The sequence below is a fragment of the Trachurus japonicus genome, chromosome 15 (genome assembly GCF_045865225.1).
Source record: "Trachurus japonicus isolate A0001 chromosome 15, Traja_1.0".
In the NCBI taxonomy this organism is placed as follows: Eukaryota; Metazoa; Chordata; class Actinopteri; order Carangiformes; family Carangidae; genus Trachurus; species Trachurus japonicus.
In genome coordinates, this window is record NC_140921.1 from 14721648 (window position 1) to 14746767 (window position 25120).

Consider the following 25120-nt stretch of genomic DNA (forward strand, 5'->3'; position numbering starts at 1 on the left):
CCTAGATTAAATATGAGAGGGTAATTTCTCTGCCTTTTCTATAAGTTTTCCCTTTTTCAAGGCATTATTGTATTGGGTGATTAAAATCAGTTTGTACAAGTAAAACTTAAAGAAAAGTGGCATAACAGCCAATTTTTTTTTATCCAGGTTTAATCTTATCCTATATGTTTGTATGGTTTCTTTTCAAATGCATGTACGTAGTAGATACTATGTGTTTCATAGCTAGTAGTATCCATGCAGTTTATGCAGAAATTCTGGTTTTATGTTAATCTGAGGCTATTAAATGACTCATTTAGTACAGTTTTATAATACTGTTTAGTCATTTGTGGAACTCTCTTATTTTTGTGAAGTCTAATTCAAAATCTTCTCTGTTTTTATGATTTTTGAAAAGCTTTTTTGCTGCAGTGTCAGAGGTGTTGAGAAATATTTTACTCTCCTGTCATTAGTTTTGTCATTTTGTCAGTTTGTAACACATCAGTTACACAACGTAGTTACTGGGTGACACATTTGGTTACCGATGAAGTAAAAAGGAGTTTGTGTGGTGCATTTAGTGACACCCAAATCTTTCACTTCATAAACACTTGGGTTATAATTAGGCTCTGTCTGAACCCGTGAACAGCTGATGTCGCAATTCCTTTGAAGTGGAAGGGTTTTTAAAGTCCTTCTTAAGTATAAAATACATCAATTCATATTGTAATAATACAACAGAGAATGCAAAAAAAACTGAATGTGAGAAAGAAAAGTCAGTCTTTCTGTGAATAACTCAGGCTTACAAGTACAGCTCATGTTTTGATCAAGCCATAAACTGCGATGAGGAGAAACAAACAAGACATTGCATCATTTTAAAGAGTTGCAAGCCCTGTAGGTAAAGGATGTTGTTAATAATGTACACGATGTCACTATTAATAGGCACATGTCTGTAAGTAGAAATCTATGCTCATGTTTAATAGATGCATCTCATGATGTTACAGGTCCAGACTGGGTTTAGATAAAGAGCAGGGGATGATTCATCTGGAGATCAGCGTCTCTGATGGACGTGAGTAATAATATGACATATTACGAGTTAAGTCACATCCATCCGCTGTGTTTGTGTGTTTTTCCTCTTTCCTCTTTTCCCTATTGAAACGAGACTTAATGCCTGCTGTTAGTCATGATGTTTGCTGACATTTGTTTGTAATTCCTAAATCTCAGTTTCAAAAACCCAGGTGAGAGATCACATCTTTTTGTTCTTGTGTGCGCTAAAGCTGCCTCCCTCATCTGAACTGGCTGTATGGAGACTCCTCATGCGATTCAGCTAATTCATTTTTTAAAGGCCAGGCTATGACTTGGCTATTTTCTTGGCCACAGCACAGAGAAAGGGGGTAGGGGTATGGGTGGGGGTGGCGGGAGACCACTTCCATAAGGCCTCGTGTGTTAATGCCCTGTCCCTGGGGAGACCGCCTCATTTGGCTGATGCTAACACACTGGGACAGCTCTCTCTACTTTATCTATTAGTAAGAATAAGGAGTATAAAGGCATCCAAAATGTTGCCTCAGTGGCTCACTTAATACCATCAGCATAAGCAGCTAAACCCTGATTGTGGTCTAAGGAAGGTTGTTTGTTTGTCATATTTTTAGCACTGATTTCTTGCTTATCCACAGGGTCACAGTACATAACTTGTAAACTTCAGAACTGCTCTGATGGAAACAAGGGCAAGCCTTTCCCTGGATTTATCATCCCTAATTCCCTGGTGGTTCAGGATGAATACGTTTTCATCCAGGTGGGTTTTTATTGCAAGGTCTGGCTTCATTAAAAGACAATTAAAAGCTGTAAAACCGCCGCATTCAATCGCACCTTAATGTACAGTCATGTTTTTCATTAACTAAAAGGGGCCATTATACTGGGAAAGAATGGCATGTAACAGAAAACACTGTGTTGTATATTCTACTCAGGGCTGCACTGTTATCATGCACAACAACCCAATTAGCACAAACCCAGAGTTTTGATGGTGGTTTAAACTGTGTGATAGATGCTGCCAGCAATCAGTGTACACAGTGATGCTTATGAATATTCACCTGAAATGTGATGAACTGTAAATTGCACTATATTGCCTTTCTAGGTGCCCATAGGTGGCCAGTCTGTCCATTATGTGTCCTATAAAAGGAACGCTTTCTACCCCATGAAGCTTCCTAAGTACACTCTGCCAAAGGTAAGGCTGCTGGACAGGCTGCAGGGTTTGGTGAGTTGAGCACATGCAGAGCAACAAGCAGCAGAACAAGCGCTGCATTAATTTTGCCGCGAACCCCTCTGTTCATTCCTTCAGGCTATTCAGTGGTGCCATGATGACTTACTGTGGGTTGATTTTTCAAATGATTTTAAGTAGATTTGTTCCCAGTTAGTCATAATGTTTGCTGACAAATCCATTAAATTGTTTTCCCCACATTATTATCCTTCTGAAAATTGATTCTGTTACACATAATTATAATCTTTAGATCTTATGTTTATTTAAGAACCATGCCTAGCTTTTAATCAGTTGCCCTCCCGTCTGTATCCACAGATATTTACTCAAAAAATGAATGTGGAGTAACACAGTCAGTGTTCCCCAGAACTCCAAAGGAACTTTTTGAAGTCGAAAGGCCCATTTGCATTTGCACAAAACAGTGTTTTGCACTAATTTCCATTTACCAAAGGCGCAGCGGGGTGTCTTAGAGGTTTGAGATACCGTGTCATAACAAAAGGAGAGATTTAGTGCCCACACTGTTGTTTCGATCAATCTCTCCGCCCATCCATCCAACCATGTATACCCGCAAAATTTCCTTGAAGGACACACATCCCCTATATCTCGCCTCACTCTGAAAGGGATTCAGTAAAATTAAATGGAGCCTGTCCTCATTTTTAGTGCATGGCGTGAAGCGCCTGAGGTCTGATCACTGCTGATCCTGACTGAATGATGTCAAGAAGTGACGAATTGCTAGCTTGCCGTTCAAGCTCTGTAGCGACTATTATGCACACACACACACTGCTGTTCAGATGCAACTTTTATTTTTTGCTGGGACAGTTCACTCCAATCAATTCTTAAAATCTTTTTGCTTGGTTATCTGTCTAATCCGCAAACAGACATCTTCTCATGAATCTCCTTTATTCAGGACTTGCAAATAATCAGCACGGATGATAACCAGGTGGTGGCAGCGATTCAGGACTGGCACCAGAATGACTCCTACAACCTTTACATGTCTGAGTCCAGAGGACTGCTGTTCATCCTGATGCTGGAGAACGTTGTGAGCAGTGGAGGACCCGAGGGCAACATCATGATAGACCTGTATGAGGTAAGCAGTGACAGTGCTGTCGGCTCGCTGCTGTCATCTGTTTGCATGTTCCCAGGTTATTCCAGGTCGAGCTCAACCAACTCCCATCTCTGACCTGGTTTTGTGACTACTGCAGTTTGTAGGACAATGTCTCATATTTAAGTAACCTTTAGTGCAATAAATCAGTGGAATTGTACATAGTTGCAAAAATATTACTATTATTGTTGTGCAATTCTGTACTCGTGCCTCCATATTCTGTATGTTCCAATGCTGCCCATATTTGGAGTAGATTCAACTCATTTTACATTTAATTAGAGCTGGAATGAGTGAGTAAATTAGTAGTTAATCAATTGACTGAAAATCAATTTTGCGGCTATTTGAATAATTTGGTAAACATTAAAATAATTCATCAGACATGAATGCAAAACATTTGCTGGTTTCTGAATTCTGAGAATGTGTTGATAAATGTTGAATCAATATGCACTGTTTATCTTAGTATCTAACCTAACTGTGGGTTACATAAAAGGAGAAATTTTAAGACACGGTATGAACTGAATGATCAATCAGTGCTCAGCATGGCTTTTGTCTATCACATTATGCATTGGGCATGGACAGAGTGGAGTCTTCAGTTTGTCTTTTTACTGTGAGAGAGAGAGAGAGAGAGAGAGAGAGAGAGAGAGAGAGAGAGAGAGAGAGAGAGAGAGAGAGAGAGAGAGAGAGAGAGAGAGAGAGAGAGAGAGAGAGATAGATAGATAGATAGATAGATAGATAGATAGATAGATAGAGGTAAGATGGGGAAATCACATAAACAAATAGGCCCCATTCGCTGTGTGTGTCTAAGGGCATCATACAGTATAAACTTCAATTCCTTCTTTCAGAGCTTTCTTGGACAGTAAACAGAAAAGTACCAACATGGAGGCCCTCGCCATAATGGACCATACGTTTATACGCTGCATTTTAATCTGCATTATCTGAGTGTCTCACAAATTTAGTAAACTCTAGTGTCACTTACAGCCCATAGTCACAATGCAGGCGAAATACCAGCTTTAACTTGTGCCCAGAACACATTGTATCTGTGTTGACAGATGTACTATGAGGTTGCATTCACTGCCCATGTATGCATCACTCCAGATTATCCTCATCTCGCGGCCAGCAGTAAAAGCCTCACATTGTAACACACCTAAAATAGCCATCAGCGGAGGTTACTCTCACTGCTCACTGACCTCCACACACATCGTACGCCCAGACCTATTTAGAAGTGAAGACGGACTAGTTGGAGATGTGATATGGTCATTCTTCATTTGACAAAGCTGTGAGTGTGTGTGCTCTCCCCATGCTGGAGAAACGGGAGCTGAAGTGATAGCTGCATGTGAGCGTCTCCATCTCTCTGCACATAAATACAAAGAAGAAGAAGAAATATCTCAGGGCTGCGCCATATGTTGTTTTGATTCTGCTCAGTCCTACAGATGGTCCAAAATAGTGCTCCCTGTCAGAAAAGCTATCACTTTCAGACTTTCTCCTCGTCTCCGAACTAGGCCTTCAGCTTTGCTTAAGTTTGAATAATTTACAGATACTTTTTTCCCCCTCCCTCTCTGTGTTTTTTTTTTGTTGTTATTTTTCCACATACCGCTCTCTGTCTCTCATGTGCTCAGGTTGCAGGGATTAAAGGGGTGTTCCTGTCAAATAAAGTTGTTGAGAACCAAGTGAAAACTTATATCACATACAACAAGGGGAGAGACTGGCATCTTCTCCAGGCTCCAACAACCGATCTCCAGGGAAACAAGGTCTATTGTGAACAAGTAAGTGGGCCACTGACAAGAGATGGATTTGGTTATTTGGATTTCCATTATTCGCTCAAATAATACTGCACTGACTCACACCGTGCCATGGTCACAGACTACATATAAATCAGTCTCAAATCAATGCAGCTCAGAATATTTCAGTAGCTGAAAAGATCTTTTGAAATATTTGTAACGGTGTAAAATTTTGCACAATTTTGTCCATTATGGTAAAAACCCACCCATCTACATCAAAGTAATACTTATGTTATTACAATGCAATTATTATATTGTTTATTAATATTATTGTATTGTATATTATTGATATTGTTGTATGGCTTCTATTAGTGGTGGTAGCGGTACGTCCGATTTTATCATAATAGATTATGTTATGTTATAATACAATATAATATATAATAAATACTGGGATGAGTTCAATGCTTTGCTTAATGGTTTAATAAATTAGTTAGGAAGGAGCATTATGTTACCCTCCATTATTTCAAGACTGATAATCTGCAATCAGTTTGAATTGTTTTTGGCATCTGTCTTTTTAATTCATTTTAAAGGGAAGGTTTGTACACAACAGCAAGTAAAGCTATAAATTATCTCATAGTCACAGGAGGAGATATTACTGAAAGGCGTGGTGCAGAAAGCAGAGACACATTAATGACAATAAAGCAAAATAAATTGAAGGCGCACAAACGTAACTGGTAAACCTAGTCTAGGAAAACACAAAGTAAACAAATGGAAAACAATCGTATACTCATGGGATTCTGAAAAGAAAGAGTCTAAAAAAGATCTCGCAAACACATCCTATCTTCCAAACTGCCCTTCAATCTCCTCTGAATACACTTGTAAGAAGCTGTTTCCACTGTTGCATCCACACAGGTCATTTTAAATCTGAACCTTTTAGCTATTTCAACTGTCTAGAAGCTGTAACAATAACAGAAAAGACACATTTTGATATGTTTGGTATTTGAGTCGGCATGAATCAGGGGTCGATGATACCTCCATATTGAAGCATAAATCAGGAGTTTATCAGTTTTATTCTATAGAGACTTTGTGGTGTATGATAATATTTATATAACAGTTTGTAGTATGAAAATGTCAGCCATGTTCAGATTCCTCTTACAGATTTCACTACCACTTACATGTTTCCTTCAAGGCTTTTAATTAAATAAATTTCCATTTTAATAACCCTCAGTAGGCTCTTACGTCATACAAATAACCTAATGGGATCAGAATGAATTCAGGGCAGGTTTTATGACAGCTTTTATTTTCATTGTACGTGAACCAGGTCTCTGTGAAATCTTTTATTTTCACATTGTGACTGCAGCAAACTAATCTGCTTTGCGTTCCGCAGCCGTTCTGTTCGTTACATCTGCACCTTCATGTGTCGGAGAATCCTTACACCTCGGGAAACATTGTCAGCAAAGACTCGGCTCCAGGAATTATAATAGCATCGGGTGAGGACATTGTTTGATTCGCACATCCATGCTGTTGTTTGCTCTCAGCCTTAATGCTGCTCCTTGATCACATCCCTCAGTTCTACCAGTCAGATCTGTTCTTCAGTTCTGTTCCCAGCACCATCTTTCTCAGCTGGCAACAGTTTACAGAATGAAATGAAACCCATCCTCTCTACGCATCAGTTCCATGTTCAGTGGAGAGAATTTGTACTGGCACAAACAAAGAATAATAAAAAAGAAAAGAATAGAAGAAGTAGCAACCATACTGTTTAGCCAGTATTTGAGTGACTTCTTGAATTAAAATACTGCCTTTCTACCTTTTATATCCAGGTGTGGTTGGACCTGAGCTGACCAATACCAACGTCAGTATTTTCATCACATCTGATGCTGGAAACACCTGGAGAGAGGTACAGTACAATAACTGTTAGACTGGGGGTTTGGTGCCAATTTTGTTACCTGAACAATACCCCACATCTATGCATTAATACTATTTGAATACATTCATTTGCAGAGCATGATCACCTTTTCATGGGGGAAAAAAAACTCTTTATCGTTTTAACACAATGGAGAGAAGTTCTTCAAAGCGTCCGCACTAAACGCTGTCTTTCCTTCTAAACTTTCTCACAATACAATACAGAGTAAAATGAGCAAATATGTCTGCAGTGAGACATTATCTGAATAAAGAATAGGAGAACAAAACAAGGAATCTGATTGAGCATTTAATGCCAGCTTTCAGTTCATGGTGCTGCAGTCGCAGTTACGAAGAAATAGAGAATTGAGGTTTGACACCCAGCCTTGTGCGAGACATGTGGATCTCTGATCTGTAAAACAAATAAATCAAAAGGAGCATGCAGATTTTTGCCGTCGGCTTAACACTCCAGAATTCAACAAAGAGTGCAACACTTGCTCGACGCTTTTGTTTATTCGCACAACTGAGACTCTTGTGCAAAGAACAGTTGTGGCTTCTACTTTAATGCGTAGGTGTACACTAAGTAGGCGTGTGACTACAGTCGCATACTTTGTGTAGATGTGAACTTTTCTCAGGTGACATGAAGCGAAGCTGGTCGCTCTCGTTGCAGGTCTTTCAGGAGGAGTACAGTGTGTTTTTCCTGAATCAAGGAGGATCTCTGGTGGCCATCCGACACACACCTCTGCCAATTAGGCACATTTGGTAAGGCTCTCTGAGGGCGTGCTGCGTCTTTTTAAAGACTATACTCCATCTTTAAAACAAGAAGTCAGACTACTTTCCTATTGAGATTTTCCCACTGATTTCTACTCTATTTGTGGCGAGTCTGTCTGTGATCCAACCATTGTTCTGTCCCTCAGGCTGAGTTTTGATGAGGGCAGAAACTGGGACAAATATAGCTTTACCTCCTCTCCGCTCTATGTTGATGGGGTGCTGGGGGAGCCTGGAGAGGACACCCTCATAATGACGTAAGATATGAAGAATCATAAAGAGCTGATGTCCTCCTAGTTTGTTAATTACTGGACTATTTAATTATATATTGCCCTGATGAAGACCTAGAAGTGTACATGAATATTCTTGAATTAATTTAATGTGAGTTTGAAAAGGAGTTTCATAAGAGGAGTTTCTTCACCAACAGAGGAACATGGATTAAAGTCAGTTCATAAAAATTACCTAAAGTCAGGTCACTGTTATTTTTACACAACATGTTTTATTCATTGAATCTGCTCCATGTGCCATATGTTTCTGACCTTTGTCTCTGCAGGATATTCGGTCATTTCAGTCATCGATCTGAGTGGCAACTTGTCAAAATTGACTTCCGGTCCATTTTCCAACAACGATGCACATCTGAAGATTATTTGACATGGCAGTTACACAGTGAGGTAAGAGGATGTTGCTGCCACTTGAATGTTGAGACGATGAACTTTAAGTCATTGATTAAGCTTAAGTGAATCGCTTTGATTCAGTCACACACAATAAAAGCACGAGATAGTAAAAAGACAAAAACAATTGTGGGAAGAAGACCCTCTGATATGTTCATAATGCATTATTCATCACAGGGGGAAGTGTGCATCATGGGAATGAAGAGGATCTTCCAAAAACTGAAAGCAAACGTTCGATGTGTCAAGGCCAGAGATCAGTATATTTCCCAGATGTCAGACTCTTGCCCATGCACAGAGGCAGATTTTGAGTGGTGAGTTCCCTGCTCTGCAGCTACTCTTTTCACTTCATTAAATCCAATGAATGCACAACACTTTATCAATCTCCAGAGGCAGAGTCTGTGAAGCAAACCTAAGGCACAACAAGAGGAGAGTTTGAAGACTTATCTTATAATTCACATTTCCTTTTCTGTTATATTTTTATCTCCACAATTTAAGATGCTATCAGCTGTCTTAACTCTTGGGAATTAATCATTTTGTAACAGTCATTCTAATATAATATCTGATTTCTGTATATATCAGCGCAGCTATTACAATATCGCAAATATGTGCAAGATTTAATGTAAATAATCAAACTGGGATTCAAAAAATATGTTTACTAATTTTGTTCATTTCTAACTACATTTTGCTTGAAAATATATTTTGGACAGTAGAATATGATACAACAACTAGTCTGTGGTCATATAAACAATATTTAAAGATAACTGCGTAGCACTCAAATTGAAATTAAGATAAGGCTTTACGACTTTGCACGAAGATCAGATTATCATCATATAACATAAAAACAATATAGGACAAAAACATTGTCCACACTGTATGGAAAGAATGAGTCTAATGGATAAAATAACATGAGCAGCTTTAACATTTTTACAGATGTAATGATTCAGATATTCACTAGAGAGTCTCTGTCTCTTCATGTCAGACAACAATCAGCATATCTTGCAGCTAGTCCTGCACACAGACTCTTCTCCCCACATAGACGGGACAGTTTCTGAGCACCAGGGACATGAATGAACTCAGGATATATTGATGTATTGTTTATTTCCTTCGAACAGATCTTCCCCCACATCCTTATATTTCTAATAGTATAGTGGGAAGTGGGATTCTGTGTTGAATCTATTTTTTATGGCAAAGTGAACAGTGCTCGGCCGCCCTGAGAAGCCTGTTGTGCCTTTAACGGTCCAATATTTGATTTCATTTTCTCTTTGTTTTGAGATGATGTGGTCAGGCCAGATTGTCTGGTGTCTGTCCTGAAGCCGTGGTGTGTGCAGGCAGAACTTAAGGACCAGTCAGATTTGTGATAGGACTGCCATGCTGCATCTTTCTACTTATATTAAGTGGACTGGAAAAGATCTGCATAATGAATAACACTAATGGTTCATCCTAGACGCTATTATAAGCTTCTTCTTGATGTTTCACAAGTATCGCTTCAAGTCAGAACTTTTTGTTCATCTTTGTGCTTTGTTTCATACTTGCTTTCATCTTTCTGTTCCAGTCTTAATTGATCAGCACCGACCAGTATATTACAAGCTTAACACCACTTTATAACTAAAAGACTCATTAAACTTTGCAACTGTGGCTCCTGAGACTGTTTGACTGATCACGATGAAAGAACTGTGACAGAGCCCTCTGACTTTGCAGTGGTATAATTATAGTTTGTGTAAACAGGAACAATGCTTTTCTCTGCTTCAGAAGTTTGATACAAAAAAGCATCAAATCTCAAATACTCCGAGCTGCTGTGTTGTGAACATTTTTCTCTCACCCAGAACACCTCTATTCACAGTAGACGTGCACTTAATGGCTATGATTGTGGGCTCAGTGATTATTATGTTAGATATTTTAAATTAATGATCTAATCCTGATAACGTTTAACTCTATCTTTTTTTCTTCTTACTTGTCATTCCAACTGAAACAGCGATTATGGGTTTGAGAGGCAGATTGATGGGAGCTGCACTCCGGCTTTCTGGTTTGTTCCTTCGGCAGCATCTAGAGACTGCTTCACGGGGGACAGCTTCCTCAACACCACAGGGTACGCCTGATTCACTTGCACCGACACGAGCGAAAGCGCTAGAGGGGGCGCAAATGCCCTTGATTACATTTAAGCTCCTTTCCCTTGAAAACCTGCTATTCTGTGTGAAAATGCTTGTTTGCATATCACAAGTGAATGAATGGAAACCTTTACAATAGTTGAAAAATGATATATTGTTTTTCTCTGACTGTCTGTATCTATTCAATTATTCATAAAGTCCCCAAGCACTACGGAAGTTTTCTCAAAACACTTTATTGTGTATATATTGTATATACTGTATGTATGGCTGTATATATAATAGGATTTGGTGGTTAGTCACTCATTCTGTGTTCTTCTTTGTTTTTTCGGTATCATAAATAAATTCCAGATATCGCAAGGCGTTGTCTAACAACTGCACTGAAGGAACTCTGCTGAGGTACAGCCCCAGGCGACAGAAGTGTCCTAGTCGGGCCCCCAGGGGCCTCCAGCTCTTCACCAATGAGGGGACACTGGTAGCAACGTTGGGGAAGAATGTCACCTTCTTGGTCTTTCTGGAAGAGGTGCTGACTTCACTTACACAAAGCAACAACAGGGACTGGGCTGCATGGTTTTTCTTTTGTGTGTCTAATGTATTATCCTGTAAATCGAGATGCTGTCAGACTTAGCACCGAGGCTGGAGCTCCAGCATGTCAAATAAATATGCAGTGACATGATTTACCACTTGACCTTGTTCTTGAAGATATTATAGAAAATGCGCACTGTTATATGTCAGCGAGGCGGCTGACAAACAACTGAGGCTCCAGTTGTGAGTGACAGTATTTTGTTTTCTCTTTGAAGGGTCTTGGCTCCACAACGAGTATAACGGTGGACTTTGGCGACGGCACCGCCATATCATATGTTAACATAAGCTCCATTGAGGATGGGGTCAAGCATATCTACAGCAAAGTTGGCATCTACCAAGTTTCTGCAACAGCAAGCAACACTCTGGGCTTTGACAGGGTGATACTCTACCTCCACATCTCCTGTGAGTCAGAGACAGTCATCTAAAAGTTGCTGTCAAAATTTGAAATGTTTTTGTTTTTTACGTGTAAATAAAGAATGAGTGTTTTTTTTTTTTTTTCCTCCAAGTTATTGTCAGCATTATTTTAATCACTTGTTAAATATCCGTTTCACCCAAGTGTGGATTTACTATATGGTAATAAGCTGATGTGATAGAACTGTGCAATATGGTAGTGGATAATCAATGCAGCCAGGTGAAACATAGACAGGATGTACAGATGGTGTTGCAGCAGTGTTTGCCTGTCACACAGGTGTGAGTTACTGATGAGTGTTATAGTCACTGGTAGGAATGATTTCCTGATGAGTTTTTGAGCTGAATGAGTCTGTTAGAGATGAGGTGCATTGTGTCACGCAGTGTTTCATGCAGATGATGGGATGGATAGTCCACGATGCAGAGCAGTTTGCTCAGTGACCTGCTCCTCATGACTCAGTTCTGACCAGTAATGATCTCACCCAGCAAGTGAGTTAATTGGTCCTGCTGGCTTCTCTGGCACAGATGCTGCTCCCCCAGCAGACCAAAGCACAGTAGATGGCACTCATTACCCCAGACTGATGATCTCCAGCATCTCGCAGCATAGATTCAAAGATCTGAGCCCCCTTAGAAAGACGAGTCTGCTCGTCCTCTTCTGTCTGTGTTGCTCCTCCTTTATCACAGCTAATCATAGACCAACAGCCTTCAAATAGTTCAAAATACTTCAACTTGCCGGCCTTTAGAAATTAAAATAATAAAAAAAATAATTATAATGCGAAACACTTGGGCAAATGTGCTCATGACTCTTCAGTAACTTCAAATTGGCTCATTAAAGAGAGACTCGAGAACTCCATCCAAAGTTTCGAGTGTCACTCACCCTGTGCAGACATAAAAGACGCCTGTTAGTTGTTTTCTCATTGACAGAGGAGAGCAGCGGTCAGCTTGAATTCAGCTCATTATAATGGATTCCTGTGGTGACATTTTCATGGCAGCAAAAAGCATCAAACTGTCCTCCGACACTTGTCAAGCAACACTTTCTCCAGGGTCTGTCCATATGCTCATTGTGTTCCAGGCAGTGTTGTACTTAAAGATATTTACATTCATAACGGTGTGTGTGTTTAACATACTTTAACAAAAAGGTGTGAATGTGTGTGTTTTCTCTCATAAGGTCAACTTGAACAGGTCCAGCTCTCGGCTCCTTCAGTGGTCGTCAAGAACAAAGCAGTAAACCTCACCACAGTGTTACGGCCCAGCAACGTGGGCACTGTCATCTACTACTGGTGGTTTGATAATAAAACAGAGGTAAGCCTTCATTTTCCATTCTCTACCAGGCTGCCTGTTTACTCAAGACGTGAGAAATTCGCAAATCACATTCTTCTCTGTGTCTGTGTCTTTGCCTTCAGCCTGTTGTCACCCTGGATGGAGCCATGTCCTTCACTTTCTCCAAGGAGGGTCGCCACAGTGTCACCGTTCAGGCTTCAGTTGGCAACACTGTCCATCAGGACCAAATGACTGTGGCAGTTTATGGTGAACCATATACTCTTTTTCCATCACGCTCATCGCACTTCAACAGCCTCTTAATGCAACGCAGGAAAATCTGTAGAAATCCAAGCTTACTTTTTTTTAGAGGGGGAGGAGGAGGGGGGGGGGTCTGCTCAGTAGTAACTGAGATTGTTTCCATTCATTTTAGATTATGTTATAACAGGTGGTTATGTGTAGGAGAGATAGAAACCTTGGATTTTAGTCAAGGACTAAACTCCAATTGCCCATGAAGGCCATGAGATGTGGCTGAAAGCTTAAGTAAGTGAGCCTTGTAATAAGAAAAGGTCAAGCAGCAACCTATAAGCTCAACTTTGAAGTATTTTCCCCCATAAAAAAGATTAATATGATAATAACAATAACATGTAAAATCACACACAGCTAATACCTGGACCTATGCACATACAGTATAAGTATTTTTTTTCCATTCTTTCCTTTCTATTAAATTGTTAAAACTATTTCACTCTCATAATTAAAGTAGGCTTACCACTACAACTTATGGGGCTAGGGGGTTATTTAATAACTGAAGTGGATTATTATGAAGAGGTGATCCCACATAATGAAGATGTACATTATCTGACGTTAATTTATGACTATTTCAGATTATTTCCGGTCACATGTTTTGGCCTTCTCTTCTAATTTGGATGAGCTGAACCCTGGGGTGCCTGAGTGGAGGGAGGACATCTGCAGAGTTGTGAAGAGCTCCATGGTTCAGGTCAGTCCTTCAGCTGTTATCTCCAGTAGACTCCTTTCCCATTGTGGCAATTAGCAGCCGAATGTAGCTCCAGTCAGTGTAGTGAGCCTCTAACATTTCCATTCTAATTTTGTAATGTATGTATGTAGTTTAATGTCAAGTGTTACACTCCACCAGTAGTAGTAGTGTCTTTACACTCACTTGCAATTAGTTGTTAACCTCTACACGCTGACATACAGATGTGTGACAAAGTAATGGGAAAAAGTGAGTAAATGTAGTCACAACAAATCCAGATGCCTCCATGCAGTTAACAAGGGCTCACTGAACGGTTTAATGACTATGAAGTGCTGTGAAGTTGTATAGGAGCTTGTGGGGATGTAGTCTACATCCTTGATAGCTGTGTGTGAACTGCAAAGGCGGAACTGAAAAGAAAGTCATGACCTCTTCTTTGCATGAGTCACAAAGCGCCACCCCTGATGTCTAGTTACTCTGAACGCATGTCTTTTTGATACAGAAAAGTGATTATAACCTATTGAGCTGGAACCCATAAAGCGTAATCCCCAGGCGTTCTTTGCTGATATATTATTTTCACAGGTGCTGCACAAAAATCTTGGTAGAGGTTTGGCTCCTGTTGGAAGATTTTTTGACTCGCAAAAGAAGGCCACATTATTGGACCACATTTGAAGGAGCCCTTGGAAGTTGGACAGCCTAGTCACGCCACTGCGACACAGACTTCTAATGCAGCCTTTTTAAGACTGGGCTCCTCAAAACTTATATTTCTAGTGTCTCAAGTTAAAAGACTTTCAACACAGTTGGCTTGAAAGCATCAAAGCTTTAACAAGCCTTAATCAGCCCATCACTGATGGCCCTCATATTCTTTAAAACACATCCCAATTGAACATCTATGGGATATCTACTGTAGAAACAACGCGCTGGACAGCGCTCTCTGCTGCCATCATCTTAGCACCATTTTTAAGTCGAATGTTGTTCATCCCTGAAGTAGAGCTCAGAGATTTGGAGAATGTATGACAAGGAATCAATGAAGGTGTTTTGGTCAAATTTGAACAACAACTTATGAAGACACTTTATGTTGGTTTCTCCATTAATTTGTCAGCCTTCTGTACCACATCATCTGAAATCATTATTCCAAGTACAAGCTTTCAGCTGCACTTGTCAAAACACTAAAGGGCAATAAAAGCCCTGCCTTGACAGTTGCCATTTGCTCCTCAAAGAGTTGAATGCAATTGCCTTGAGAGAACACCAAAACCTCAAGTAAAGTGAGCCTAACTGTGGTTAAGTGTGTCTAGTTTCCATCTCAGACACTGCGGGGATGTCAAAAAAAGTAGCAGCTTATGTAAAAGACCTGGATACTAAGCTCTATATATATCCTACAGTAGCCCTCAGTATGAAACATTCACTTTGACCTTCTGTCTTGTCAGATATTACCATGGTTTACACCAGGAAACTGACAGCAGACCTCTGGTTACAGCATAAATGCACTAAAAGCCCTGGCCTTTACCAAAGACTGTCGAATTGCACTTGCATGTTTTAGTTGATCCGCGCATTATATCTTGACAGTGACTTGTACTTAGGCAAATGATATATGAAGCAGAAAGCCAACAGTATTTACTCATTAATACAGACGACCCCCAAGAATCATGTTTCAGGGCCAAAGCGCAGAATCTCACCACCAAGTGTCAGTGTCAGTTAAAAAACATTTTTATTTAATGAGGTTTTGTTGTTATTAAAGGTCACAGGAATCAGCGAGAATCAGCTCCTGGTCACAGTGCTGCCAGGCTTACCAACCACAGCCGAGGTTTTCATCGTGCCCGAGAAGAGGTCAAGAGATGGAGCCACGGATGAGAAGTGGGCGCACCTGGATCAGGTACTGTCTCTTCAAGTCATTTTAATGGCCCCTGGCAGATGCTCAGCACAATGTATTTTTCTGCAACAATTAAAACCACATACACACACACACAAGCTGAGGAAGTTGAAGAGTGAGTCTCCAGAGAGAAGGTCCCAGGAGAATGTGTTCTTTATTTTAGTTATCACTTTAAGCTCTATTGTTTTATTAAAAGGGGAACATATTTTCTGATGTTAGGTCATTGCTCTCACCACAAGGTTACATCTAGTTGTGCAGATTCATTATTACTATTATTTCCAAGCTAATGAGAGGGTTGATAGGAACAACACAATACTTGCACAGAAACACAGATTTATAATGACTATATAATAGGTTGCACACAATGGCAGGTTCAGGCCTATACAGTACATTTTCCATCATTTCACTTATTATTCATGTTATAGTCTCAAAACAAAGGCTGCTTTCTCCCAACAGCTTATTTCACTGACAGTTGCATCCGTTGTTGGAGATTTTGCCTGCAGCCATTTATCTGACAGCTTTCTAGCCTAGAATGCCTAAAAGATATTCATCCGGTGTCATGAGTTCATCAGGGAGCCACCATCTGGCTTCCACAGTCTCGTTCATTTATCTCTGATTATTCTCTGATTTCCAATTGTCATGGACAGTCCAATCGGTTTTTCTTATTTTTGCGTCCCAGTGTATTATTAGATATTAGACGTTTGTCGCCTTTAATCTTGAATGAATGAATGTGCTTCACAGAATGTGTTAACCACACTACATCCACCATCCCCCAACTTGTTCAGTTGCTTTACAGAAGATGCCTGAAGATTTATGTTTTCATTTTTATACATATACACCTCCTTCTTTGTGCACAGCACTTAAATGTCTATGCACTGTAATCAGAATAAAGTGAGCAGATCCCCATACTTGCGGAGATACCTCCCCTCTTATCTCTGACTACTGTGGAAAGTTGGATACCACTGTTTTTGTTTTTTTATAACTGTTTCCCATTTTCTTTCTCTTTTGAGATTGAACATTTCTCACACAAGAGGCTGAATATCAAATGTAATTTACATCCTCATTGATTACTTTCCAGTTCTTTTATGAAATATTTTCCATTTCACATACATTTGAATCCATTTTCCTTCCAGGCAGCCACTGGTCTCCATTCATTTCAGTGCGGTATGAAAATCAACTTGTAGCGTCTTAAGGCTTGTTTGGGTGAAGCAATACATCACAATGAGCATCATGTCCACATTTATTTTTGTCAAAGTTACATTATCGTTGGATGGTAACACAATTTTAAGTGCAGCTTGATTCGGAAAGTCTGCACTCCATCGCCACACAGCAGTGAGGTTAACTTTGACAGAAATAAATGCAGACATAATGCTCACTGTGATGGATTATCAAAGTCAGCCAAGTTTAAAGTCTCTGCAAATTTATTTTCATACCACAGTGGAATGAACAGACACCATGGCTGCATGGTGGGTAGGGAAAACACTGTGTTATTTCGTGGAAAAGGTCAGCGGTAATGAAGACTGTACATTTTCATAGTAATTGGGGTAAAAGATGCAAAAAAAAAACTCTGGCGCAGTCCATTAAGTGAAGATACAGAGAACAAGAGGAATATGTTATAGCTCCAGTGTTATTATCATGCAGGCACATAGGCTCTCATCTCTTATAGCACCATACGACTTCCCTCCTAATTAGTTTCTAGAGTAAACCCCTTTGATTCCCTGTGGAGTCGCTCAATCAACGAAGTGCCTCTCAATTCTGCTATATTCATGATTTTATAATGGTTTAATCATGCAGTTGTTAATATGGTTGTTTTTGTTTGCTGCTGAAAAGAGGGAGGAAAAAACAAACTGTTTCCCCCCCTAATTGCACTCAGTGTTTCACAGAAGCTCAACCCTTATGAAATTAGGTTTTGTGTCTTTATTGCTGAAGTGCTAAATGATTTAATGTTCCCTCAATTCACCGCTTTATGTTTCAGTCCCTCTGAAGGAGCGATGCATTGTGTCAACACTAGAGGGCAATGTCTGCCCGTGTAAAAGCTGGGAACAGCATCCATGAGAGCACTGAAATAATACCAACAATTCCAGCATCTCAGTACACAACACCACCTTTGAGAAGTTTAGACACCTGCATAAGCCTTCAGATAATAAGAAACCCATAATCATTTCAAGCCACCGTGCATCACAGATGTTTTTATTTACTCAGAGTAAAATAAGATTCCTCGATCTCCAAAATTGATTTCTTATATCATAGAATGCTGTTGACTATGTAAACAAAACAATTAAAGAGGGCCCCGTCTAAAGCGCTGTCTACTCAAGCTCATTTATTCATCATAACGGATACAGCCTCAGTGTATCACAAGAAAACATAATTTTTCTGGCTCACAGTCAGTCTTGAACCAAGTTAATAGGTATTTAATTACATTGATGCATCATATAATTGGCGCCATCGAGAAAGGAGACAAACTGGGGCAGGCGGCCTGGATTGGGAATTAAAGAGATGTATTTATCTAAAGCCTGTCTGATTACCTGGCAGAACCTCACAGACAATAGGGTAATAAATCTTCAGTTCACTCTTCCCATCTCCAGTGAATGACTTGCAATGTGGATGCACTAAATGAGCGTGTGCCCACACATACACACGTGCATGTGGTGAGTGTATGCGTGGAGAGGCTTATTAAAATGTGTAATAGATTTACTGACCCTGATATGCCACTAGAACAAAAAGTAATTATTCATACTGTGTAGAGCAGTCTAATTTTAACCAGTGGAAAGATTTTAGAAAGAGCGAGATAGAATTAGTGAGGCATGGCTAAGGACTCAAATGGGCTCCAGGAAGGCATTTTGGTCTCTTGTTAAATGACTGCTTCATCTAGGTGTGAAAAGAAGGGGAACTTGAGGCACTTCAGGGGGAAAATTTAAAACACCAATTTTACCATAATAGGACATACTTTGATTTTCAATAGCTTTGCCTCAGTGAACTTTTACATTGGTTAATCATGTTGTTTTGGAAATTGGTATACGAAAGAAATCCCCTCATGTGACAGAAATAGCAAAAGATAATCTTCTTTTTTTTTCAAATGTCACTGCTGCTCTATAGGCAGACTGCCCTTTTACCTGATAGGGTTTCCACCGCTATTAAAAGGCTGCTGCGTTTCACCGCAGCGGGTTCGGTTTTCCGCGTGTCAGATCAACATTTGCTCCTCTTTAGAAGGAAGCAAAAATTCTGATTCATAATTCAAGCTGTTGGATGAAATGACTGCAGCTGAAATATTGATGACTGGAATATTGCTGTGCAGCCGCCGCTAACAGAGTCTTCTCTGCTCGGTCACTCCTCATAGCTTTCTCAGGTTCTGCTAAGTGCTCTGAACCAAGACCTCATCCAGTTCACACTCAAACCGGGGGTGCAGGTGAACGTGTATGCCACACGGCTGTCTCCGGGTGAGTCCTCTCTGCATCTGCCACACGGCTGCCTGAACTAATGGCAGTCCAATCCATTTTTAGGGACGAGTTGGGTTTCAGGCGGTTGTCTCTAAATGTGAGGCCAGACTTGGTGCAGCTCTTCCATTCTGGAGATGAGGATGAAAAAAAGATGTACCAGCACACAAACTAGTCTAAACACATCTTGTAATATATGTTAATACCCTGGAAAGCTGTATTGGTAGTGTGTGGATTATCCCAGTGAAATAAACTAAACTACTAAACCATAAAGAAAAGATCAAAGTGTTGATTGGACACTAACGCTCTAGGTCAAGATTCTCATTTTGTCAACATAACACGACAGTGATGATTCTCCTTTGTTACATAATAGGATTATTATATAATTTATATTCATATAGGATGATATACTGTATGCTTTTGTGTTCCTTTGTATGTGCACTGAGTTTCTCTTTCTTTGTTTCTCCTTCAAAGCTCCTCTTGTGGACAGAAGTGACAGTGGCCACAGCAGCACTGCAGTCATCATGCTCGTCTCAGTCGTGCTGATGGGCTTGGCCATCTTCGTGATATATAAATTTAAAAGGTAAAGTATAGAGCGGCTGTTATAGATTGCAACCACATACAGAGCAGTGATGAAGGGAAAACATCCCTGGAACAGCCCATTTCCATCCTCACATCATTGCAAATATCCACAGCAAGATAGATGTGATATTGTTTTATTTGTGTGTGTACGTGTTTGCATAACGGCTCGATTTACAGCCGGCCCCATTATCTACAAGCAAAGCACCTCACTGCTCAACTCCTAAAACTTTCCAGAAGTATTCAGACACCATACAGCTCTGAGTTATGGACACCCGCGGCACAATAATAGCTTGAGGAAGAAGACAATTCCCCTCTGTCTCAATCTGCAGAATATTACAGGGAATGACAGTCTAATCAATTCTCCCACAGTGCTGAATGGGTGTCAGAGTCCTGCAGTTATCAATATTCATCTATCTGACAATGTGAGGGTTGACCTTTCAGAAATGCTAAACACAGCCATTCAAGGTGAGGCATACTCGGCAGAATGGCAGGAAAGGTTGAGGAGATAAGTCCTGAGACAACATATATTATACAGTGAGGGACATACAGTAAATAACATGCTCTGCTGCAGGTAATCCCGTGACAATCATACTAGAATGGTTTACGACCTCAGTAGATTGGAAAATTTAGACTCATTACCAAGTAAAACATTACTTAACTTTAACTTTTCGGATTATAATTATGACATTAAGAAATCAACTTTGAGTTTCAAAGGCTGCCTCAAATGTCACAGCACCAGCTGCGGCACAAAGTCACAGGGGAAGAATCTGAAATTAGAAATGCAAGATGTTAGTTTTTAAGCAGAATTGGGGGTGCATCTGAGGGGATGAAAAATTGATTGAAAACTGAGGTGAACAATATGAAAGTGAGAGAGCAATGCCCAGTGGAATGCAAAATGCCCTAGTTTCCAGCTTTCAAGCAATCCTCTCCTATTCTTAACAGTTAAAAATAGTGTGCGACACATTATGCTTAGTGAAAGCATTAGTGAAACAGACCTGATGGCAGGTTTCCATTAACTTTGCCCCGCTTCCTTTTTTTTCTCTCCTCTACATAACCTACAGGAAGATCCCAGGCATTAACACATACACAGCGGAGCAGCCTGACAAAGAACAAGAGGTCATTCCGACAGTGACCTCCATAGCCGTCCCAAACCCTGAGGGGGACAAGCTGACCTCACTGGATCATGTGGATGTACAGTTGGACTCAAAAAGCAGAGGTGTGTGTCGGTTTCTCCCTTAGAGCTACAGCGAGGCCACAACAAGTCACACAGTGTTTTTTAGACTCTTATATTAGATAATGAAATAAAGGCCCGTTGTTTATATGCTGTTGTATTCAATCGCTCTGTGTTTGGTAATAAACCTGTAAAGGAGGTCTAGTAATCACCACCTACATTGAATGCGTCAGCTTCCAAAGTACCATCATGTTGGTACGTGGTCAAAAAAAACAGCAGAATCACTCTGAGGGTCACAGAAGAAATATTTTCTATATTTATATTTAGTGGTGTCTAGTGGTTTTTATTTACAAAAGTATTGCAATATCAATCTCTGTGATTTCTCCTGCCACACCAACACAATGGAAGCAGCTAGTCCTGACAGAATTGAAAAAAGGAAAGAAAAAAGAAATCACATTTAGAAAATTCAATATCAACATCATCTTTCCTGGAATGGTTTACCTATTACTCTGGATAATCCACAGAGCACAACGTGGACAGTTTTTTACTGGAGGTATTTCTTAAGTATGAAGTAGTTTGTATAAAAACTATTCACAGCGGCGCCTGTGAAGAGAAAAAACTGCAAAAGTACGAGCCAGTGAGTCCTCACTCTATCTTCCTTTCACTTAAATTGAAAACAGTTTGCCTGAAAAATTTAAAGATGCTTTTTCATGTTTTGTAGCAACCTCCTGGTCACCTCTGGCGACTTCAACTTTTCTTTGTGAATTTGCAGAAACAGTAGAGCTGTGTGTGTGTGTGTGTGTGTGTGTGTGTGTGTATTCTTGCTTACTTGTAAACTGAGTTGGCAGCTGTTCACATTTGAGTGAGGAGATCCATTATCAGGAGAACGTCCTGTAGCTCCATTTTGCATTAAGCTTTGCACATAAACACACTCTCAGCTGCCAGTTTATTAGGCACACCTAGCTAAACCTCAGGCTAACACGCACACAGATTATATTTTTATTATGCGTGACAAGGAAATAAAACCTCAGTAGCAATGTGCTGTCAACTTGTTTAACACAATGTTGCACCACCAGGCCAAAAACTGCAGCATCACCATTACAGCTGGTGATTACTCTGCTCATAACTGTTCATCACAGCACCAGACTGATAACAGTCATATCCTTTTTTGGGACTGAGTTTGATTGGAGAAAAGGTAAATGTAACAGCACCTTAACCGGGAAATTGTTTATGGAAAAACTTGTTGCTTTTGAATTTTGAATTTTTTTTTTAGATCTTTATTTAATGCTCTGAGCACCCAAAACAACGATGCAAAGAAAGTTAAGGCAGTATCTTTAAAAACGGCACGGTGGTCATAAGTTGAAGCTCATGGATGGGGGAAGAGAGACCTATTAGTGTTGATGCGACGCTTCCTTCCCCCGGTGCTATCATTTGAGTTGCCAAGATACAGTTATTATTACACGCTGAATATTTATGTGTTTGCCGCGCTGAGTTTGACACAGCGAGGTATTAGTATTCACAGGTAAGTGAAACACAATCAAGTGCAAGCTAAAGTGATGAGATGTCTATGTGAATTATTTGACCCAATAAAATAATTAGTGCATCAGGAAAGTAGCGGAGTGGTGAAAGCATTTTCATCAAGAAATATCTATAAGGTTCCAGCTGATTTACCTCTACCCGTAGCTAAACAATCGACCCACCCAAGATAAATGTGTTTGCCTGCAAAAAATACACCCGCATGCAAATAGCTACATAAAATTCCTCCTCTGTCTTTTTTCCTTTCTTCTCCCTTGCCAGGATACCTGCCATCTCACACAGACATCAAGCTCTCTGATGAAGCGCCCCATGTGTTTTAATGTTGAGAGTCTATGACCGACTCAGAAGCAATACATCTTCTTTGGCAGTTACTTCCAGCAAGCTATGAAACCACGGTCACAATGAATGGTCTCGAGTGTTTTGCTACCCATGCATGGATGGACCAGTTCACACTGTGCTGCCTAATCCCTCTGAGGAGACTGTACAGATTTATACTTGCGTCTTGAAAAGGGACACTTTTTGACTGAAAATACTTGTATTTTTGCAAGGACATTGATCTTTTTATGTAAATAATGTACATCCATAATGGAAGAAGTAAAAGTTATTTGTCTCAGCTGGTTACAGCGGCGTCTGCTCAAATATGAAAATGTCAAACAGCGGAACAGAAGTGATGTGTAATAATGTCTCGAAAATATGCTTTGATTTCTGTTCTTTGGGCTTGTGTTTGTGAAGTTTACTTTGTTTAACTATGTGGAAATAGCTTATCTGAGTAAGACAGTGAGGGACGCAGATTCATTAAGCTCTGTACAATCAGTAAATCTTATCACCACAGTCTCATCAAATGAAAGCTTGCAATATCCAGGAGATGGAGGAAGGCTTCTAGTCCCAGATCTGTGTATTCCATCAAGTCTGTCTCTTTGCCGCTCAAATATTATATGTGTCATAACAAAAATAAGAACAGCAGATTAAAGTGGATGTACTAGATAGGTGTATACAGTAGATGAGAAACTGAGCAACCCCTCTGGTTTAGGAGACTTAAATAAGTTATTTTAGTGACGCTGGAATGAATGCTAGCATCATAAATCTACTTTAAAAAAAGGTCTTATACAAAATCCTCTCATGTAAATCATGCATATGGACTCTAACTGCACCGCTGCATTCTTGTATCTGAGTGATTTACAGTCAATTTGGCAATGACTTTTAAACTTGTGCTCCATGTTTATTTGATGCCAGGAGCATTTCTTGTACATTCTGGTTTCCAGATAGGAAAAAACAAAACAACTTACTGTAATGCAGTGGGAAAAAAGTGCCACAGTCTCATATTAGTTTTAATTAGTTATTAGTTCAAGGTTTATTCGCTACTAGATTTACAACCACACATTGAAAAAAAGAAAGAAAAAACTCCTTGACACAGATACAAGATATTTCTGAATCTTTTGTTGTTTTTCTTTGAACTGATCTCACTGTGAAGGTTGTGGTGCCCTCTTAAAGGTAAAATACAACAATGAAACTTGACCAGGTCTGAATAGAAACATGTTCTTTTTTTTGCGTTGTGTTCAAATACCCTTTTTATTTATTCTTGACTGTTCATATTATCCACATTGACACCAGCATCTCCACCTGACATTTCCTCAGTTGAGAGTGAAGCCGAGGAGCCTGCAGCCTGTGTGCTAGGTTTGCCCCCAAGGACTCAGCGGACAAAAGGCTGCAGATTTGTTCATCTCCTTTGCTGCGAGGGACGCAGAGATAGAGAAGACATATCTCCTGTCAACATGGCTCAGCCTACGCACAGAGCTTTGGTCAGCTGCTGTCTCTTTGGGATAAGTACTGAAGTTCTTCTTCATCAAACTTTTCTTTTTAAATGTTGTCAGCATCATATGTCAGTAAGACAAATTGACTAGAGGCTGCTCCATACTTCTTCCCTCCAATCCTCCGATTGAGCCTGAAGCATAAATAAACTCGTACTCTTCGTCAGACGAACTCTGCCTCTCCACCAGAAGAGTTTTATTTAGTGCTTGATATTTATTTAACAGTTTTTTTTTGTCCCATTAATCAACCTGTGAATACGATTGTGAACATATTTGCATGATGTTTTTATTTCCCTCCTTCAAGATATTTAAACTATGTCTTAATTAAGAGAAAAATGAAATGTTAGAAACGTGAACTGCAGTATTTTCCATTTCTCAAGAGGCTAGACGACTCATCCGTTACCAGTGACGTGATTATTCAGTGGGTTGTTACTGTGTTTTTCATTTGACCTTGCAAAAGTAACCATGGTTGCGGAATAAAGCAGAAACACAAACGTTAATGCCGTGTGGCTGGTTGTAAAAGTCATTTTTCTAAAAGCATAAACTGCTAATTTGTGGCGTCTTTGGTCTGTTGAAAATCCACAGAGGTGTCTGCACCTTAACTCTTCAGACTTCATTAATGGGGGAAAAGCTCTTGACTCCACTTCACTGTATCTGACTGAAACTGTCACTGAGGGGGAGTTTTGACCGACAGGGACCCACATTGTCAAATGTATTGCTCTTTTTGCTGTGTCTCAATTGTTGCTTAGCGTGTGCAAAGTTTCAGTGCAGCCGTTTGCCTGATACTGTACAGTGGGACAGAGCAGGGGGACAATGAAAAGCACCAAGTAGCCTGGAGTGATTCTAATGGGCTACTTCTCTGGCTCTCCCACTGTGCTACAAATTAATTATCTCCTCTCCAGGAAATCGACACGTACACACACACACACACACACACAGAGTCAAGGAAGATTTACCCAGACCGGGTAGCACCTTGAATGAAAAATGTCCCACAACAATAACC

General features: G+C 40.0%; 1 protein-coding gene across 2 annotated transcripts in view; it reads left to right on the forward strand.

Annotated features, from left to right (window-relative positions):
* Window positions 1–24617, forward strand: part of LOC146973365 (VPS10 domain-containing receptor SorCS1-like) — a 49508-nt gene extending 24891 nt beyond the window's left edge. The window contains exons 6-27 of one of the 2 annotated variants that reach the window (XM_085799853.1): window positions 972–1036; window positions 1641–1759; window positions 2099–2188; window positions 3126–3305; window positions 4937–5083; window positions 6426–6528; window positions 6859–6935; window positions 7608–7699; window positions 7855–7962; window positions 8259–8376; window positions 8554–8687; window positions 10349–10462; window positions 10830–11001; window positions 11279–11465; window positions 12640–12773; window positions 12875–12998; window positions 13613–13725; window positions 15455–15589; window positions 18924–19023; window positions 19495–19603; window positions 20664–20818; window positions 22571–24617. In XM_085799853.1, the coding sequence (XP_085655979.1) occupies window positions 972–1036; window positions 1641–1759; window positions 2099–2188; window positions 3126–3305; window positions 4937–5083; window positions 6426–6528; window positions 6859–6935; window positions 7608–7699; window positions 7855–7962; window positions 8259–8376; window positions 8554–8687; window positions 10349–10462; window positions 10830–11001; window positions 11279–11465; window positions 12640–12773; window positions 12875–12998; window positions 13613–13725; window positions 15455–15589; window positions 18924–19023; window positions 19495–19603; window positions 20664–20818; window positions 22571–22629 (2635 nt within the window). In that variant the 3' untranslated portion in view covers window positions 22630–24617. The remainder of the gene's footprint in view (window positions 1–971; window positions 1037–1640; window positions 1760–2098; window positions 2189–3125; window positions 3306–4936; window positions 5084–6425; window positions 6529–6858; window positions 6936–7607; window positions 7700–7854; window positions 7963–8258; window positions 8377–8553; window positions 8688–10348; window positions 10463–10829; window positions 11002–11278; window positions 11466–12639; window positions 12774–12874; window positions 12999–13612; window positions 13726–15454; window positions 15590–18923; window positions 19024–19494; window positions 19604–20663; window positions 20819–22570) is intronic. The other variant, XM_085799852.1, reaches the window with a different exon arrangement.
* Window positions 24618–25120: the final 503 nt, after the last annotated feature.